Here is a 19632-nt window from a genome sequence, read left to right on the forward strand (position 1 = left end):
GACTGACTGGTGCTTTTGACAGCCTCACGGGGGCTACAGGACGTGGGGCGGGGGGCCTGCCAAGGAGTGGGGTCCCCACCAGGCTAGAGCTTAGGGATCTGGGTGAGTGAGATGAGTCACTGTTTCAAAAGATGTTCACGTGTGGTGGTTGGCACTGAACACCAGGCCGGCGGGTGAGGCAGGACAGAGTAAAGCGTGTCTCTCAGAAGCAGGCTCAGTCGGCGAGTGAGCATGAGTCATTCTCTGATGACAGCCATGCGGACGTCGGAGCTACAGGACGCTTTAGAGTGACAGTGGTGTCCAGGAGGGGTTGCGGTGCCAAATGTAAGCAGGCAACTTGAAACTGAAGAAGAACCAAAGGGGTGTTATACAACCGAAACATGGGCTAGCTAAAATAGGAATTTAATAGGTTTACAGATTAGACACAGGCAGAGAGAATGCATTGTAAGGTGGGCCGGGAAGGAGTGTGTTTTGGGGGGCAGAGATGAACAGATGGAAAAGCAGCGTGTGGCGAAGGACACAGAAAGAAGATGCCGGGAGAAACCGGCGTGGTGACCTCTGAGGTGGCAGGCACAGGGGCCGAGGGAGAGGCGGGAGGAGAAGGGCAGCGGTGGACACTGGCGGCTCTGCAGGACAGGCGAGGGAACGCGGAGTCTGCAGGTTCAAGAAGCCTCCGGATTCTAAACCCAGTGAACATCCTTACCAGGGAATATAACTTTCCCACAAAGCTGGAAAAATGGGCCGAAATTCACAAGCAACCCACCCTGGGGAAAGACACCAGTAGACCATCGGGCACCGAAGGCCTGGGGGGTGAAGACGAAGTGCAGCTCGGAGAAAATGAGACGGACGCCTGGGAGGCTGAACTCGTGTTGCTGTGTGAAGTGTGTGGTGCTGTCGTGTTGAGTTTACAGATCGAGAGAATAACCGTGACAAAGCCTTTTCCCTCGTCCGGGAAGATGGGAATGGTGAAGTGTGCAGAAACATCTGGGGTAGCCACTAAAAGAACAGTAACCTGAGAAGAATGAATGAATGAAAAAACATCCCCAAAAGGTAGAACAAATAGTAAGATATGGTGTATTTGAAACCTAAATGTATTAATAATTAAATGCAGATGGCCAAATGCTTCAATTAAAAGATTGTCAAACTGGTGAACCTTTAAAACACAAGGGGGAGGTTGTCTCAGTTACTTGACTCTCTGTGCTGTGTTATCACCTCAAAATGTAGTTGGCTGAACGCACTGGTACATCACCAAGGGCCCTAGGGCCACTCTGCTGTGCCCCGATGGGGTCCCTTGTGAGAGGGGGTGGGGTGGGGTGGGAGGTGAACCCGTGAGAATTCAGGGATCGCTGCCACCTGGACAGTGTTCTCTGGGGGTGCAGTGGTCTGGGGCGAGTGGGAGTGTTCCCGTGGAGGTCAGTGCTGGCTTGTGCTGCTTGCCGAGGCGCCCGAGACGGGCTGGGACAGTGGGGGGGCCTCCTGGGGTTTTGAGGCGTCTCAGGCCATTTGAGTGTTTGTGCTGCATCGACTGAGGGACCCAGGGGGCTGCCTGAAGCAGGGGTCCCCACTGGGGACTCTGAAAAGCTTTTATTCATGTGGATTATATGTATACATATCAACACCTACCATATAAAAATGGAGAAAAATTTAAAAATTCATGAGAAACACATTACCATGAGGAACATATTTATCATTAAGAATTATTTTCCAAAAGAAGTTGAGTGAAGGGGCATTGTTCTACACTTTGCGAGTAGTAAGCAGCTAACTCACCCTCCTGGGCCCCAAGTTCGGTGTGCCGCCGCCGAGGGCTGTCCTGGCTGTTCTGCACGGAGAAGACCCAGCCTCGCACAGGAGAGGCGTCTCGGGGTAGCTGTCTCAGATCGTCGCGGACACTCTTGGAGCCCGCACCAGAGCTGAACAGGTGGGTCCGTCCTCACTTCCTTGAAGGTGAGCTGCAGTGGGAAGCCGCAGGGACTTTTTTTGCCCTCACTATGTAGACATTGCTCAGTCTTCGAGTGGACACGGTGCTTGGTGTTCTTGGAGACACGGCTTCACCGAGTTTCCCAAACCTGCCCGATGTTGCCAGCTCTTGACACAATGGGGAAGTCTGGTGCAAGCGTTTGTGGGCGAGAGCTGAGTAGTCGGGCCTCCCTGGATGGACCCAGAGTGAACAGCGCACCTGTGACGGACGGGCCCCCTGTGTCACCCCAGGAAGGGGACACTGGTCTCAGCCCGCGGGGGTCTCAGTGCTGCCAGTGTCAGCGAGCCTTACAATGCAAGTAACCCCTGCTGCCCCTTCCCGGCCGGTGCTGGGCGGGACGGAGACAAGCTGCCCCTCCGAGTTCCCATGTCCGCCTCCCAGGTGTGAGCAGAGCGAGTGCCCCTGTTGCGAGTGACCGAGGTTCAGTGTGGTTGGTTAGGCAACACCCGGTAACCTGAACGCCCGGCTGCTTGCCGGTACCGATCGCTCCGTCTGCCACCCCCAATGACCCTGATGAGGCGCCGTGTTCCGGGGTTACCATCCGGTCACCGGGGGTCAGGCTGATCACTTTGGATGTCTGCCATCATGGAGGGCGACCAGTCTGTCCTCACTCAGGGAGTAGATCCGTGTCTAGGAATCTCGGTATGGACTTGCCTTCTCTGCAGTCCCTTTGTCAGCGTTGTCGCCCGTGGGCTCAGGAACTCGCGCTTGCTGTCAGGGTGTCCTGCACAGGGTGTCGCTCCCGACCTGCCTTGCCAGCCCGAGGCGGGTGGGATGGGCCCCTGCAGATGCAGGCGTGCTGCCGGTGCCGGGTGAGCTCTGGACGGCTGAGGGTCTGCCCTTGGGGGGATGTGGGCTGTGCATCCACTGGAGAGCCGTGCGCGCTGGAGACCCCAGAATGCACAGGTGTGGCGTCTCCCACCGCGTTCACCGGGTTTGCTCCCTGTTCCTTCAGCTTCGGATTCTGCTGGTTCCCAAGGAGACATGCCCTCTCCAGGGACACATTGTTCCCCCAGGACTGGGCACCCACTGTGGCGCTGGGGGAGGGGAGCTGCCGTGCTGTGGGGCCTGTGACTGGAGAACGAGGGGTCGTGGGACCCCTGTCTGGGACTCTCTCAGTGCTTACACACCCCTAGGAAACACTTAATAGGAAACTATAAAAATGAAGGGGCAGATGAGACCACTGAAGGCTGAGGCTCTTTGAAAAAAAAAAAAAAAAGACAACAGCTGAGGTGCTGGCTGGGAGCGAAGGAATCGGACTAGAAGGAAGTTTTCAAAGGCCAGCCGACGCCTGTGAGGACTAGAGAGACGGGGACTGTGACCACGAGGTTCCTTTTCTCAGGGCACCTGGGGTCGGGGTGCCTCTCCCCTCTGGTGGGCGGGCGTGCGTGCTGTCCTTGGTGTGAAGGGCAGGCTCCGTGGCAGTGAAACCGCGGTGCTGGCTCTGACGGCGGCAGTGGGGTGTGGATGCTGAGCACCCTCCGGGAGGGCGAGGTGGACTTGGGCTCTGGACCCGGCTTTCAGATGCTGGGGCTGGGGCTCCCAATTCTGTCTCCTTTCTGGGCTTCTTGTGAGGTCCTGCCAGTAGGGGGCACTACAGGGAGGCTGGAAGCTGACAGCCGGGAATAGGATCTTCCCCTTGCTGGGGCCTCCGGGGGGCTTTCTCCTGCCCCTCAGGGACCAGCCCAGCCGGAGCACATTCCCATCGTGGAGTAGTATCCAGCCTTTATAAATGGTAAGTTTATGGAAGCTAACTTGTTAAGATCTGAATAGTGCAGTCGTGAAAAAACGGAACACGCAGGACGCTGCACGGCCTGGTGCCAGTGCCCTGGAAGTTCATGCATTGGGCCTGCTCGCCTCACCCGTCCGCAGGGCCCCTGGCTTCCCGGGACCGAGGGTGGCCCCTGCTCCCAGCCCCCTGCTTTCCTCTGCACGCAGGCTGCCGTTCCGCTCCCCATGGGGAGCGTTCCTCTGTCCCCAAATCTTGGCTCCGCCCTGCTCCCTGCCCCAGGGGCTCCAGACGGGCAAGCCCCAGCTCCAGCAGTCCTGGTGGGCAGCTGCTGCCAAGTGGCCCACTCCCTCGGGCCGTTCTGGGGAGGAAAGTTGTCTCTCCCCACCTTGCCAATGGCACACGGTGACTCGATTCGTTTAAGATGGCAAGAAGGTCCTGGCTTGCACTGGCTTTGGCCCTCTGAACACGCCTGTCGGGGCCCGGGCAGGGGCCAGGCGCCCCTTTCCCGCCTGTCTCCTGGCCCTGGGTCTGCAGGGGTGGCCCTCGGGGGTGGCCTTCTGGGTCCCCATGCAGTGGGCGCCCTTGGCCGTGAGGTCCTGCACTAAAGCAGACACCCTGTTTGCACTCCTGTGCCCGAGAACCCTAGTTAACGAAAGCTGTGTGTGCTGTGTGGGAAGAAAGTCAGCCTGGAGCACAAGGGTTCTTCCTCCTCGCACCCAGTCCAAGTCCAGCGCCGTTCTCGGCTCAGCACAGGTCCTCCCGACCCAGCCTTTGGGGGCCTGCAGGGCTGGGGGCCGCAGTGGCCGTGCTGGGGGTGGGTGGACAATCGAGGGCCCTGCTCTTACTGAGAAGCCCTGACTGTCAGGCAGGGGGGCTGCCAGGCTGCGCCGGGCCCCCTGCCCTTTGGGGAGAGTCTGGTTGGGGAAAGTAAAAGATGTCTTTGTGTTGCTTGCTTGAATTTTGATATCTAGCATATTCAGGCTAATCTTAGAAAAACAGGAATTGAAGATGAGGAAGAAGAAATGAGAGCTGAAGTGGAGGTTTCAGAAGCACAGCCTTGTGGGAGACGGGGCAGCTGAACCCGGGGTGTGGTTCCTGCTCCGGGGCAGGGGCTGGACAGCCGTGGGGACACACGATGTGGGGGTGCCTGGCAGTGACAGGGGTTGGACCTGCTGCTGAGGCTGCATGTGTAAGGAGCGGGGGGCGGTGTTGGGAGACTACACCCGGACCCGGTCCCCTGGCAGGTGCTCCATTATCCCATCAGAAAACCGTTTGTCCTCCTGCATCCCCCCCACCTGGCAGAGGTGACACCAGCACCCACGTCGTCCATCCTCCCGGCAGACCCCCGGGCAACCCCCTTGCCACCCCCCACCCCACCCCAGGAGGCCCAAGCCCTGAGGGCAGGCCCAACCTGGGTCACCTTTGGTCCCCAGCACACAGCACAGGCCTGGAAGTGCCCGGGGCAGTGCTCCTTGGAAGTTTATTGAGTCAAGGCCACACAGAAGACGGTCCCCAGAGCTCTCCGGAGGTGAGCAGCAGCCCCGCCCAGGGGATAAAGAAGGTTCTTGGTCAGTGCTAGTCTGTCAGGCACGTCTGGTCAGGAGATGGGTGGACTTGGGGCCTGCTGGGACCCTCGCTCAGGCGGTGAGGGTGCGAGGGGGGGCCCTGGGCAGCTCCCCCACTGCTCCCTCCACAGCAGGACGCCCCCCATCGGCCCGGGCGGCCTGGTGTTCCTCTCCCTCTGCCTGCCGGCGGGTCGCAGCTGGCGGGTCGCAGCCGCCGCATCCGAGCTCACACCTGCGGGATGGGGTAGGAGGCGCAGGCGGCCAGCCCGCACATGTTCTTCCCACGCTCGATGAGGAAGTACCTGGGCAGAGAGTGAGGGCTGAGGCCTGGCGGGCGGCTGCCCTTCCTGCAGCACTTGGCTGCCCACCGAGATCTGACTCCAGGGAGGAGCCGCCTGAACTTATTCATAAAGAGTTAGTGGCTCGGTCATCGCCAGGAAACCAGCGGCCTGACTTCGTGAATGGGATTCCATTTCTCACCCCTCAGAATTCCCGGAGGGCCCTCACATGGTTCAATAATCATCCCTGGGTCCCCGGGGAAAGGGGTGGCCTTGGGACAGACTGGCTGCCCCAATTTCCCGTTTCCCACAAACAGACCATCCCCGAGGCGGGCTGGGCCTGGGTTCCCAGCAGAGGTCTGCTATAGGGTGGAGCCGGACAGACTCCTGGTTCGACTGAGCTGGTAAGAGCCGAGGCCCAGGGCTGGAGAGGGGGCTGCGAGAGGGGTTTTGTGCTCACATGTGTCTCTCACCCCCCAGGGCTCAACCGACCAGCTCGTTTTGGGGAAGCTACACGTCTGTTTGCAGGGCCATCCTGCCCTCCCCGAGAACAGGGCCTGGGCTTACCCGTTCATCCCCCAGCTGGGGCCCCAGGAGTTCTTCACGATCCAGTAGGGCTTCCCGTTTTGTTCTCCGTACCCGACAGCAAGGACGGCGTGGTTGACTTTGTCTGGGGTTTTATGACAGGAAGTACTGGAAAACAAAAATAAACCGGCTTTGACAGTCTGGGGAGACCAACGTGAAGAGCAGCCAGCGTCTGTGAGTGCCTCTTGCAGGTGCCGGGAAGGGAGTGAGGCCCTTTGCTCTTAGCCGTGCGCACACAGTGGAGAGAAGGTGCCACCCAGCAGGGGGCGCACGTGCAGTGGCTCTGCTGCTCCGTCCTTATTTTTAAGACTACCTGTGTTTAGGGCAAGTAACAGGTGTTCCATTGGCAAAGGGTCCACGAGGAAATTCTGAGAGGTTGCAGAGAACAGACTGAGGGGCTGTGTGGTAACCCAGCGGACGTGCATCGTGTGCGGGGCTTGCGCCAAGGTGCCGGTCGTGAGCGGCGTTGGCGCTCTGGGGGCTGGGACGGTGGGAGACGGAGGGAGCCCCAGGGACACAGTCTGGCCCAACAAGGACCAGGTGGATGGGCGGGTCAGGAGGCCTCCCTGAGACGGGAACTGTAAACCCGTGGGGTGAGTCCAGGGCAAGGCACAGGGCAGGATGGGACGATGGGTGGTTCTGATGGAGGACAAGCTTGGAGGAAGAAGGGCCAGCCGAGCGCAGACACCAGACAGCGGGGCAGGGGGGGGGGGGGGGCGGGTGAGAGGCTGACTGGGCTCTCAGCGGAGGGTGGACCAGTGGGGTGGGGGGGCCCCGGGACAGACCCGGGGAGGAGGCGGTGAGGACTGGCCATGGTGGGCCAGGACAGCAGCACGGGGAGGGAAGGTTTCCACAGGCGGGAGATGGCAGGTGGGTCCACCACCTGGCGCATCTGAGCCACGCGGGTTCTCAGCAGAGGGCAGTGAGGGGCGGGGAGAGGGCGGAGCAGAGAGCTGGGGTCACCAGCATTTTGGGAGCAGTGGGAGGAGGAGGAGCCACTGCGGGACGCAGCGGGGTGGGCGGAGCCTCCAGCTGAAGGTTCTGCCTGAGAGCAGCCGTGCGTGCGTTTCTCCGTTTCACAGCTTCGGGCTTTTCGACCTGTGGGTCCTCTTAATGGGAGGCCGCTTTTCCCGCAGGAAGACACAGCTCAAGCTCTGCGCCTGACCTCCGGCCTGCGTGGACCGTGCAGGGCGTGGTGGTGGGGATGCAGCAGTGCCAGCACAGGTGAGGGGGTCCGGGGGCGGGTCTCACCTGGAGTAGATGCCCTTCCTGTACAGCATGAAGTCGCTCGTCACCTCGAAGGCGAAGCTCACGGGGTTGTACAGGGCTACCGCCTCCACCATGGCCGCCTCGTCGTTCTGTGGACGGACAGGAGGACTGAGAGACGGACACATGTGACCGCTGTCCCCTCCCCACCCACCTTCAAAATGTGGCCCTTTGCACCCCAGGCCGGGGACAGGCCCAGAGCACGGTGCACGGCCAGGGGGAAGGAAGAGAAGGCTGTTTGTTTTGGACAAAAACACAGCTCCAAGGGGCTCCCTCACAGCAGGTGTTGGTGACTGAGGTCCCTCACTGCCCTATGCCCAAATGGCCAGGACCCTCTGGGTTTTCTTTTTTTTTTTTTAAGAATGTATTTATTTATTTTAGAAAGAGGGGAAGGGAGGGAGAAAGAGAGGGTAAGAGAAACATCAGTGTGTGGTTGCCTCTCACGTGCCCCCTACTGGGGACCTGGCCCCCAACCCAAGCATGCGCCCTGACTGGGACTTGAACCAGCGACCCTTTGGTTCGAAGGCTGGTGCTGCATCCACTGAGCCACCCCAGCCAGGGCTGGGTTTTCTCCTTGGCTTACAAGTCCCTCCTCCCAGACCTGGCCCTGGCCCCCTGTGGCCTCCCTCCCTTGACTGTCCTTTCCTGCCTCTCCTCCCACGCTGTTCCTTGGGAACCCTACACCCAGGCGGGGCCTCTGTGTGTGGGGAGGGGTCGGTACTCACGAGGGTGATGTTGGCCACGTCCTTGACGAAAGCGATGGCCTTCCCGGGCTGGAACTTGCAGTTGCCGTCCTGTTAGGGTGGCAGAGGGCGGGGCATGCAAGTGAGGAGGCCCGGCTGAGCCTTCAGGCCTCAGGCCTGCCCCACGCAGTCTGATAACATTTGCGAGGCAGAAGCCCCGTGTCCAGGGCCTGGTGACAGGGTCACAGCAGGGAGCATGAGACACATCTCTTTCTCATAGCGGTAAGATGGTGCAGTGCTGGCAGATGACCGGGCTCCGGCCGTGGACCGGCCGGGGTAGGGTGATGGCGGGGGCCGCTGGCATGGTCAGCAGGCCTTGGGCGCCGTGGGCATGGGACTAGGGGCGCGTCCTGCACGTGAGTCTGTGTGGTCACAGTCCTGATGGGCCACAGGGTGGGAGGAGGGAGAGCAGCAGGGCCGGGTGAGGGGCAGTGGAGGCGTGGCCGAGGAGAGGCCGGGGACTCTGAAGGTTGCGAGGGGCGGTCCTGCGGCTGAGGGGGCCGGCAAGGGGCGTGGTCTGACGCGGGGCAGGCGCGGGAAGTTGGAGGGAGTTACCTTGCCCTCGTAGGGGTAGCTGTCCTCGCCCATGATGCCTTTGTTGTAGCGGATGTACTCGAAGGCCTGGCTGGGGAGGCCCCTGCGGGGAGCACAGAGGTGCTGCCAGGGCTGGGCCGTTTCCCAGGGGCAGAGGGCGCGGCTGGGGTTACAGCCCCGCCCTGCTCCACCTGAGGGCGCTCGGACTTGCCAGGTGACCTTCCCTCCAACACACAGGGACGCTTTTGCTCCCCCCGCCACCCCTGGGGTGGTGGGCAGGGCCGTGTCTGTGGCAGCGCCCGGCAGGCACCCTGGGTCCCAGGCTAGCGATCAGCAGGCCCTCAGAGCGCGGACGTACCCTTGGCAGCCATGGTTGTTGAAGTTCTGGGCGCAGTCCACCAGCTGCTGCTCCGACTGCAGGTGGGAACGAACACACACCCGTGAGCCCGCGCCTGGGCCGCAACTGTGCTTCCCTCTCCGCGGGGGCCTGGCCCGCTGCCCCGCCAGCCCTCAGGGCAAAGCCGTGGCCGGCAGGAAGTGTCCCCATCCTTGCGGCCAGCTGCTTACCAAAGAGAGCATCTTCCCCGTCTTGATGGCGATCGCAGACTCCAGGGCCCCCGTGGTGGAGAAGGTCCAGCAACTGCCACAGCCGCCCTGGAGGGTGGGTGGGGCCGTGACTGGGCGCCGTGGCTGGACCCGTGTCGGCCACTCAGTGCCGGCCCCTCCCGTGGCCTGCGGCTCCCCTGCTTCCAGATCCTCTGCTGACTCTTCTTCCCACTGTTTCCCAGCAGGATTCAACAAAGCCCTGCTTCTGGAACCTTCTCTCTCCCTTTCCACCTCCCATCTCGTCCCACCCACCACCCTAACTTCCGACTGTAACAAGCCCCCCACCCGTCCCCCTTAGGCTGACCCTCTCCCAGGCACCTGGCTCTGCCCGTCCAGCCCCATCGTCCATCCCAGCAGCTTCTGCCACTGCCCAGCCTCCATGCTCCGGCCTCCAGTGACCGGCCTGCCACCCCCCGCTGTGGGCCCCCCGGGCGGCATGTCCCCGGTCTCACCCTGTTTCATCACATGTGGGACGGAAGGACAGAGCTTGCCTCACGGGGCTGTTAGGAGGGCGATAAGGCCCTGCCTGCCCCACCATTGCCCCATGGCCACCCCTGTTTCTCTCTGCCCTCGGGGTTCAGCCCCTTCCTGTTGCGCATGGCATTGCCATGTTCTGGTCTCACGGCTCCTGTGCATGTGGGTCCCCCATCCCCTCTGCTCCCAGTCTCCCCTCAGCTAAGAGGGGTGCCTGTCACAGGGTCCCCGTGCCCTCCCCCAAAGGGGACAGGGCAGGGCCTCACCGCAAGCACTGGACCTGGAACTCAGACCCGACCAGAGAGAGTGGCCCGTGCCACCTGCTTACATCAGGCCCTGAGAGCAAGCTGCTGACCCGAATGGTGGGCGGGTCAGGCCCCCACACCGAGTCCTTGTTGCTCTAAACTGTGGTGGGTTCTCGGATGGGTCACGGCCAGTGGGGAGGGGGGCTCGTTTGCTCCTGGGGGCTGTTTACCTGTCCCGGTCTCTAGGCAGGCTCTGCACCCCGGGGGGCCGGGGAGGATGTTAAGCTGCGCCCAGGCTTCCAGGAAAGGGGAGAATGTATTTCACGGAGAGTTAACGTGGGAAGCCACGTGTGTCCAGGGAAGCCTGGATTTCCTGGGGTTGAGGGGTCAGCACGGTTCTGAAGCCACCGCAGTGTCACTTCTAGGGGACTGACTACGGTCGGACTGGGGACAGCAGGGGGTGGGGTCTCACTCTCCAGCCCATAGCAGGGCCCTGCTCTGCGTGCAGGAAGGCACGGCGCCCTGCAGGGGGCGCCTTTCCCCCACTGAGGGCAGCCCCCTGTGGAGCCAGAGGGTCCTGAGGTGCTGGGTGCCATTCTGCTGATGGCCCACTGGCAACCACCTGGAGGGAAGCTGCCAAGGAGAGGCTGGGCTCTGGGGCCCCGCAGGGTAGGAATGGAGCCCTCGCGTCCAATATCTGTGGTGTTTGGGGGGGTTTTAGGAGAGACCTGGGACCAGTAGGGGCCCTGCAGTGGGGTGGGGGTGGGGGGAACTTCTGCCCATTGTAATAGGACCTTCGGCCTCTCCAAAGAGAGACGAGGAAAAGTAAAGTTGGGGGTTTGCCTGCCGAGGTTTGGGGTCCTTGTGAGGTTTTCCTCCTGGTAAGCTGCAGGAGAGTGTGGGTGCTTTCAGGGAGAGGATGGGGTTGTCGGCGTACCTGGTTTTTCACTGGCGAGACAAAGCGCCCTTTCTTCCGCCAGTCCACGGAGGTGGGGTAGGGACCCGTACCCCGAAGGTAGTTGCTTTTGGTGGCCGAGCAGTTCTGGAACAACAGATAGAATTTTTTTCAGTGGCAAAGAAAACCATGTAAAACAACAACAACAACAACAACAACAAAACAGGTGTGTAATGGAAATGGAGTCACTAAGAGAGGATGAGAAAGGCGGCAGCTGTCAGAACCACCTGCCCCCAGGCGCTGGCTCCCCTGGGGGAGAGCCGGGCCAGCGGGTGCAGGCAGTGCGGGCTCCGCTCTGCAGTTCCGACCGAGGGGCAGGTGCGGGGCGAACGAGGCTGCGCTATAATGGAAGTCTGTCCCATGCAGTGTTTATGCTAAAATGTTGTTGTTGTTGGTCTGAAATTGGATTTTCACTGGGCATCTGTATGTTGCAGGGCAACCCCGAGTTCAGCATCCTCGGCGCTGAGGCTGCGAGGGCCGAGGGGGCCCTGACCTCCGGCCCCCCGGAGAGCCTGGGGCCCCAGCGGCGGCTGTGTCTGGTGTGAACCTGCCTGGGGGCGTGGGGTTGTCCCCAAGGTCCGGTGACACCTACCTGAGGCTCCGACCAAAGAAACCTGCGTTTAAACTCAGCAAACGTCATGTCTGAGAAGGGGTTTATTCCCACTGAAAAAAAAAGGAGGAAAAAGAAAAACCAAAGTGAAAAAAAGAAAGGAAAGAGCTCCTCTGTAAGTCGCTACGAAAGAGACAGAAAAGTGTGAAACCCCCACGTTTGTTTGTGTCCCCCCCCCAAGGCCGCCACAGCCCGGCCGCTGCATGTTTTTAAATGCCACGTGATCCCGTCCCCGAGCTCAGCCCTGGGCTGGGCCTCAGAGATCCCGGGGGAGCTTGTTGGCAGGGCATCTGGAGTCTGTCCAGAGAGTGTCCCGCCATGTACTATGAGAAAGAGACTTTTATGGAAAAAGATACTCCTTATTAATTGTTGGGCCTGGAGGGGCGGCAGCTTCCCAATCAGAAAACACGGTCAGCACGACCTTGATCTTGCCATAGCTTTGCTGCGCCTTCTTCATGAGTGGAGGACCTGGCTAGGTGTATTTTCTGGACAGACCTGGTACTTGCTGGCTGCTGCCCAGGGGCTGTGGGTCTGGGGTCCGGGCCTGGGCACTCACAGCTTCAGATGCCCCACTGGTGAGCCTTTTAGACACCCAGGCACAGTACCCGAGCCAGGTGTCTATGCACCTGCCACCTCATTCAGTGTCATCTCCACTTCCTAGCCAAGTCGCTTTCAGAGACTGTGACCCCAGCCGGGTCGCACAGCAAGTACTGGGCAGAAATGACATCCCACCCAGGCCTCCCTGCAGCTCGAGCCTGAGGGCCCTGTCCCCGGCGTAGCCGACAGTGCCATCATTTGGACACCCTGAGTGCCCCAGAGGGAAGGCGGATGTCCCTGGAGGCGGATGTCCCCCTCACCCAGCCAGGGCTCAGCCTCTGGGCAGCAGCCCCAGCGTGGTGGTCCTGAGTCTGCGGCCCCTTGGGTCTCAGGGAGGGTAAAAGCACAGTGGGTCTGAGCCGGCCCCTCCGCCCCTCGCCCCAGGAATTTCTCTGCAGCAATGAGCTGCGCCCTCCTCCCGAGGACTGAGAAGCCCTCAGCAAAGCCATCCCCAGGGTACTTTTAAACGTGTGGTTCCTGGCGTTGTGTTCTTTTATCTTCCTCTGGTTGCTGGCAAAGGTCTGCAGCCGGTGCCGGTACTCCTCTGTGCTGTATGTCTTCTGGTGCTAAAAGAAAACAAAGCAGCCTGAGGTCCTGGGACCTTCATGCAGTTTTCTTCTCTACCAGGATGGATGGAGCCTTTTTTTTTAAAAAAAAAAAAACAAAAAATTCTTATTTATTTTTAGACAGAGGGGAAGGGAAGGAGAAAGAGTGGGAGAGACACATCAATGTGTGGTTGCATCTTGTGCGCCCCCTACTGGGGAACCAGCCCACAACCCAGGCATGTGCCCTGACTGGGAATCGAACCAGTGACCCTTTGGTTCACGGGTGGGCACTCAATTCACTGATCCACACCAGCCAGGGCAGATGGAGCCTTTTTTGCTGCTAATGATTCTCAGGCCAAATCTATGGCAGTGAGTGTGACACTGTCCTGGGGCTCAGGAAATTATAAAGTCAACCCCCTGCGTCCAGGGACTTGTGGCTGGAATGGAGCCCCTGCATGTCCACCAATAGCCCCAGAGGCCCGGTGAGGAGACCTGCCAAGGTCAGGTCACCCCTGGACACCATAGCTGGTGTTGGGCCAAGTTTATGGCCAAATTCACCATTTTTCAAAAGCACATGCACTAGTGTTCTCTGACTGACTGACAGAGCAGCCAGCATGCAGTGTGATTTAAATACAAAGTAAGGACTGAACACTAGCCCGTGAACCAAAGGGTTGCCGGTTCAATTCCCAGTCAGGGCACATGCCTGGGTTGTGGGCCAGGTCCCCAGTAGGGGGCGTTTGAGAGGCAACCACACATTGATGTTTTTCTCCCTCTCCTTCTCCCTCCTTTTCCCTCTCTCTAAAAATAAATTAATCAACATCTTTAAATAAAGACAAAACAGGGACTGAACCCCAGGGCTGGGGATCCCCTCCAGTACTGGGCACCTCTGGAGGGTGCCTGCGAACCTTTCCATGGGCTGGGAAAAGCCCAGGAGGGTGCGGTTGGAAAGCCCCACCCCATTGTCTTGAATCTGGCACGGCGACCAGGAAACTGAGAGGGAGAGGAATGAAGAGCTTCAGAAAGAAGAAGTTGGGCACTGACCTGCTGCATCCATGACTTAAAGCGAAACGTCTCTGCAGAAAGAAAGAAAGAAAAAAAATCAGGCGTGGGCGCCTTGCCCAGGGAGGCACTTGAGAACTGATTTGCATTTCAGGAAACTGGGTTAAACATACAGCCCCAAGAATGGTGTTGACACCAGAATGGCCACCGCACCAGAAGGAAGCACAGTCTGATGGCTGTGGTATCCAAACTGGCTTTGCACAGCTCCTTGACCTGCGGGGTCAAAGCCCGGAGAGCACCTCCTAGGGGGCTTTGGGGGCACTGCTGATGCCACCACTAGATTGTGGAAATTCATTGAAATGTGTGTTTGACGATTCATGGGCTTTTCTGCATGATACTATGTATCAATAAGAAGTTAATGGAATGGTCCACACATAGTCAGCAGTTTTTTCATGAAAATAAAAGCACAGAGAGTAATTATCTTAGCTGTCCCAGTCCCCACGGTCTTGGTCACAGCCTCTCTGCCCTTGTACTGGGGCAGCAAATGGGTGTGACTCTCCCAATAAACCTGTATTTGCAGTGACCGCCTGGCCACTTGTCTGAGGACCCTGGCTTTGCTCCCCCGGGTCCATGTTTAAGTCACCTCAGAGCGCTGAGCACCATGGACAGCAGTTGGCCACCCAGTGCGAGTCGCTGGTCACCAGGGTGGCAGAACTGGGAAAATAACCACCCCTTCTCTCCTGGAGACGACACCCAGGCCTCGGTGGTGCTCCAGCTCCAGGCCCAGAAAAGCAGCAGAGCCAGGTGGCAACTCCAGAGCCAACTGCAGGGGACTAGGACCCCCTGCCCGGGCACGGACCCCTCAGAGGAGACCGGGACCCTGCCAGGGCGCCCCTGGAGAACCGATGAATACTCTGCTGAGCCCTCCCCCCCCATGAGATCCCTGCCCACCCACGGGAAAAGGAAAAAGATAAAAACTCAGGCATCCCCTCTCCCTTCTTCTTCTGCAGCTTCTTCCCCCACTGGCCCGTGTCTCCTAACTTTGAGGGCAATGGGCAGTGGCAGTGTGTCCCAGGCTAATGCCCCGACCTGTCCCCACGGCCCCCTCTTCTCTGACTTCCCAGTGAGCAAAGGCAACCCAGCCCGGGCTCTCCTGCTGCTTCTGTGCTAAACCCTTCCTGGTCTCACTGTCCGCAGCTTGAATAAACGTGCCCTCGTAGCCCCCTGCACCCCTGTTGGCCCCAGGCAGCCCCGCTCGGGGCCAGACCCCGTCCGGGAACGGAATCCACGTACCATGATTTAATGTGCACCGTCGTCAACACGAACCTCCTCTTCCAGAAGAGTCGGACATGTCACATAGTTTCTATTTCCCCTGAACCCACGTTTCCGCCCACACCCCACTTGTTCATACTTGATCGCCCAAACGCCGTTTTGTGAGACAAGATCAAAAAGTATTCATGCTTTTCACTCCCTGTGACCCACACCTCTCTGAATATTACACACACTTTTTTTTTTCTGGATCGAGGAATCATCATTGTTATTATTCATACCCGATGGGTTAAAACATTTTAGGTACGTTATCCAGTATGAAAAGCAATTTGTAAACAGAGAAAGTAAACTTATATTAAAAAAAATGCATCTCTTAATTTGATAAATAGGACTTTCCTAACCACCCCCGCACCTGGATTTTTATCTTCGTGGGTGAACATGGTCTGTTTTTTAATGGGTCAGCATAACTTCTGGTCTCTGCTCTTCTATAGGTCAAAGGGCTGAGAAATGCTACTCAAAAAAGCGTATTGCTTACTTAATAATAAGCAATACAAATATTTACTGGTTATTGCTTCTGGGACCATGAAGTCCATTTTTAATTTTTTTTAAATATTGATTTTAGAGAGGGAGCAGAATGGAGAGGGAGCAAGAGAAATGTTGGTCTCTCGTCTCACTTATTGCTTCTCGTGCGTGGTCCCTGACCCGAGACCAAACCCGCAGCCTTGGTGTCCTGGGGCCACGCTCTCACCAACTGAGCCACCCGGCTGGGGTGGGAAGGCCGTTCTTAAACCGATGCCACTCAGTTCCTTGCACTCCTCACCACGCCCGAGTCACATGCTGCCTGATCACTCCACGCTGTTTCTGAGACCCCATCAGCTGACAGACACCCGGCATGGCCCGTCAGACGCTCTTTCAAGCTCACTCTCCGTGGAGAATCCACGGCCTTGAAGCGTCTGCCACCACAAGCCTCTGCATTGGCTGCCTCCAGTCCCAGGGCTCAGATTTAGGATGAAGGAAAGGAAAGGCCCCCTGAAAACTGATTCCCGGTCTGTGCCGGAGTCCCCTGGGATTTCTTTGTGTTCCCTGCGGTCCCCCCCCCCACCCCGTCCCCACTCCCCCCCCCCAGTGTGAAGATCTCTGCTGTACGGAATTTGGATCTCTCCTTGTGGGTCACAGACCTGTTCCAGAAACCTGGGGGAAATGCACGTTCTCCAGGCATCTGCCCTGTGGGGCACTTGGGTTTGAAGCAGATGGAATTGGGGACAACTGACTGGGGTTTGCCCCCCAGGCAGGTAACAACAGCAACACGCAGCGGTGGAAATACTGGACTACTGGAGGTCCGTGGAAGAAGCAGCTGGGGGTGACTCCGGCAGGGCCCAACCTGGGCTAGATCCATGTCAGCCCACTGTGACTCCAGGAGGAAGTACCCTCTCATCCCGTGAGCCCCGCCTGTGAGGCTGTGTGGGGGGTGTCTACAACGGGGCTCCCCAATCGTGCTGCTGCCTGTTTTTGTCCTGCCCACAAACTAAAGATGGCCTTTCTAGCTTTGAACTGTTGGGAAAAAATGACCGAATACAGTACCTGAAAATCACTTGAATTCAAAGGTCACTTCTCATAAATTGGAGGGATTTATGGGAACAGCACCACACTGGTCCTTTTGCATCTGGTCTATGGCCACTCTCCCTGTACCCGGCAGAGTTAAGTGGTTGCCAGGGAGACCGTGTGGCCCACAAATCTTGGAATATTTACTGTCTGGCCTTTTAGAGAAAGTTTGCCCAGCCCTGCCCTGAAGTGAGGAGGGCCCTGCCACAGCGCCCGGTGCAGGTCTCAGCTCCCGGGTGAGTCAGAGCCCTCGCCTGGGGCAGCTGGGTCACCCTCAGGGTGGGACTGACCTGGGCCTAGGCGCCCTTCAGGTTTGCAAGACGGGGGTCTCTCTTGTACAAGTGGGGGTTGGAAGAAGACAAGATTCAGAGTAGACGAAATTGAGCCTCAGTCCCCCACCCGAGGCTGCTTTTTCTGTCCCCAGTGTGAGGGGCCAGGGGGACTGGCGAGCTCAGAGCCGGTGGGTGGCGGGCAGCGGCGGGGAAGGAGGGAGGGAGCGCCCTCTGTGTTCAGGGGCTGAAGGTGCTGCTGCTCTAGGCGGCTCCAGACCGCTGTCCCGCTCATTCTGCGAGGGGCACGAGCATGTCTGGGGATCCCCGCCTGCAGGTCAGGGAAAGCTGCCGAGAGAGGCTGGGAAGGCCCCGCGCTCGTCCCGCAGGCGCAGATCCAAGCGCTGCGTGTCCTAGGGTGGGGGGAGGCCACAGGGCCGCTGCGCGCTCCTTTGGGACCCTAGCCTCTGCATCCAACTGCGCAGCGGGCCCGGGACACTTGTCCACCGGTCCTCCGGCCGTGCATACCCCTTCTTTCAAGCCCCCTTTCGTAACGCAGCGCACCCCTCCGGGTCCCGACTCCAGAGTCCTGGGCCGCAGTTCCTCCCGACGCGGAGCGCCCCCGCCAAGTTCTCTGAGTCTGGAGCTCGGATCCCGGACCCCCAAAACTGCCGCCCACATACCTGGGGAGCCCAAAGACAGGCTTGCAGCGCCACGGGCCAGAGGTCCCAGCAGCCAGGCCCCTGCGCAGAGCAGCGGCAGCACGGCCCACATCGCGGCGAAGTCGGCGGCGGACTCTGCTCCCGGAGCGCAGAGGTGGCGCGTGCGGAGCTCTCCTGCTTAGTCCCGCTGGGCGGGGCTGGGGCTGTGGGCGGGGCTGGAGTGCGGAGGAAGGGTTGGAATTGGGGGCGGGACCTCGATGGGGCGGGGCTGTGGCTTGGAGGCGGGGCTGGAATGGGGCGGGGCTTCGTAGGACTTTCAGGGCCTACCCTCCAACCCTCCGACCCTCCAGGCCTCTGCCACCTCCTTCCTCGCCCCTCTCAAAGCCCACGGTCCCCCTGAGCCCCAGCCTTTCTCTGCAAGGAGGACGAGCTGGACCGCCCGTCTTCAGGTCCTACATCCGCTCGGGCTGGCTTGACCGCGGGGGTGGGGGATTGACAATTGGCCTCTCCCTCTCGCCCCAGAGCCCCCAACTCAGGTGCTCACTAACCACGTGGCAGGGTAGAAGGATGTCCCTAGGGTAGGGGTGACAGCTGTCTTTGTGAGTTTCGCCCCCCCCCCCCAAACCAAACAAGCAAGCAAACAAACATTTTAGTCTTAATGCTGAGAAAGTAGTTTTATTTTCCAATCTGAACAAAGGAGGAATATTGAGAGGGGGACTCAAGCATTAAAGATGCTGTATTATAGAGGCTGTAGTTATAGTCGATGGGCTTAAGCGATCAATGCCTGTGGAAAGCTAGTATTCCAGGAACTGGAGTTCATGACCTGCAGCGGTGGGTAAGCCATTCAATCTTTGTGCCTCAGGGAGGCTGCGAGCAACTGATGGGGGTGGTCGGAGAAGCAGATAAAGAAATAGTAGGAAGCCCTGGCTGGTGTGGCTCAGTGGGTGGAGTGTGAACTGGCCTGTGAACCAAAGGGTCACCACTTCGATTCCCAGTCAGGGCACATGCCCGGGTTGCAGGCCAGGTCCCCAGTGAGGGGTGCATGAGAGGCAACCACACATTGGTCTTTCTCTCCCTCTCTCCCTCCCTTCTCCTTTCTCTAAAAATAAATAAATAAAATCTTTTTTTAAAAAGGAAAATCTCCAGACTGCAACTGTGACCTGATTAACCTTTATTCCAAAGACAATTTTTAGGCTACAAAACCCGCTGTCTTCTCAGACCACCGCTGAACAAAGCACCCATGAAGATTCAGTCCTTGCCCCCACTTTTTGGTTCTGGTGGTGACAGGCAGCAGGACGGCCTGCTTTGCTGGTTTCGGTGTGCTCTGTAAGATGCCGGGTGTGAGACAACACACACACGACAGGGACCATTTCAAGTGAAGGAAGCATGCCCGGCCAGCCATGGCTTTGCAGGGAGGAGGGAGACTCAGGCCCACCGGCTTTGAGTCAGCTCCCGGCGGGGCCGGCCCTTCACTTACATCGCCCTGCAAGGCTGTGTGTGGTTGAGCTCAGGTGGGCAGCTTTCCCGGTCAGTGTGCAGGGGAGTCTGAGCCCTGGTTGACCTACTGCCAGTCGGTCATCTGCCCTTTTGCTGGTCAGAGCCCACGGGACTGGCCAGTCGAACCTGTGCTGGGTGTGCTTGGAGGCCAATGTCTCAGGAACGACCCTGCATGGTTGCTATTCGGGAAGTTAAGTCACCAGCCTTGGGATAAAGGTGCACCGCTGTGCAGGTGTCCTGTCCTTCAGGTGTGTGGCGGCCACCCCACCTGCTGCCAATTCTGGCGGCCTGGGGAGTGACAGATGGAAGAAGGCCCCACTGGGAAGGGATTTTGCAGACGAAATTAAAGCTTCGGATCTGCTCGCTTTAATGAATTATCTAGAGTGTCCGAGGGGCCCGATGCAGTCAGTCATCCCGGGGTGGGGGCCCCTTCAGAGCAGAAGAGGAAAGGTGAAGAGTGAGGTGAGGCAGAAGGGAGGTCAGAGAGCTTTGAACCCTGAGAAGAGCGCCACCCAGTGGTGCCGGCGTTGACAGGGCCATGAGCCAAGGCACGCAGGTGACCCCAGATTCTGAGAGTGACCTCGGTCAACAGCCGGCCAGGACACGGAGACCTCAGTCCCA

At 59.1% G+C, this 19632-nt stretch overlaps 1 protein-coding gene across 1 annotated transcript; it reads right to left on the reverse strand.

Annotated features, from left to right (window-relative positions):
• Positions 1–5164: 5164 nt before the first annotated feature.
• Positions 5165–17716, reverse strand: CTSH (cathepsin H). The gene is made up of 12 exons (XM_028502313.2): positions 17536–17716; positions 13755–13786; positions 12629–12734; positions 11554–11624; positions 10944–11048; positions 9249–9335; positions 9040–9095; positions 8703–8784; positions 8130–8198; positions 7390–7496; positions 6121–6246; positions 5165–5577 (listed from the first exon to the last, which is right to left on the reverse strand). The coding sequence occupies exons 1-12, from the start codon at positions 17624–17626 to the stop codon at positions 5502–5504; spliced, it is 1008 nt and encodes a 335-aa protein (XP_028358114.1). The 5' UTR covers positions 17627–17716; the 3' UTR covers positions 5165–5501.
• Positions 17717–19632: the final 1916 nt, after the last annotated feature.

This window comes from Phyllostomus discolor, chromosome 12 (assembly GCF_004126475.2).
Source record: "Phyllostomus discolor isolate MPI-MPIP mPhyDis1 chromosome 12, mPhyDis1.pri.v3, whole genome shotgun sequence".
Lineage (NCBI taxonomy): Eukaryota > Metazoa > Chordata > Mammalia > Chiroptera > Phyllostomidae > Phyllostomus > Phyllostomus discolor.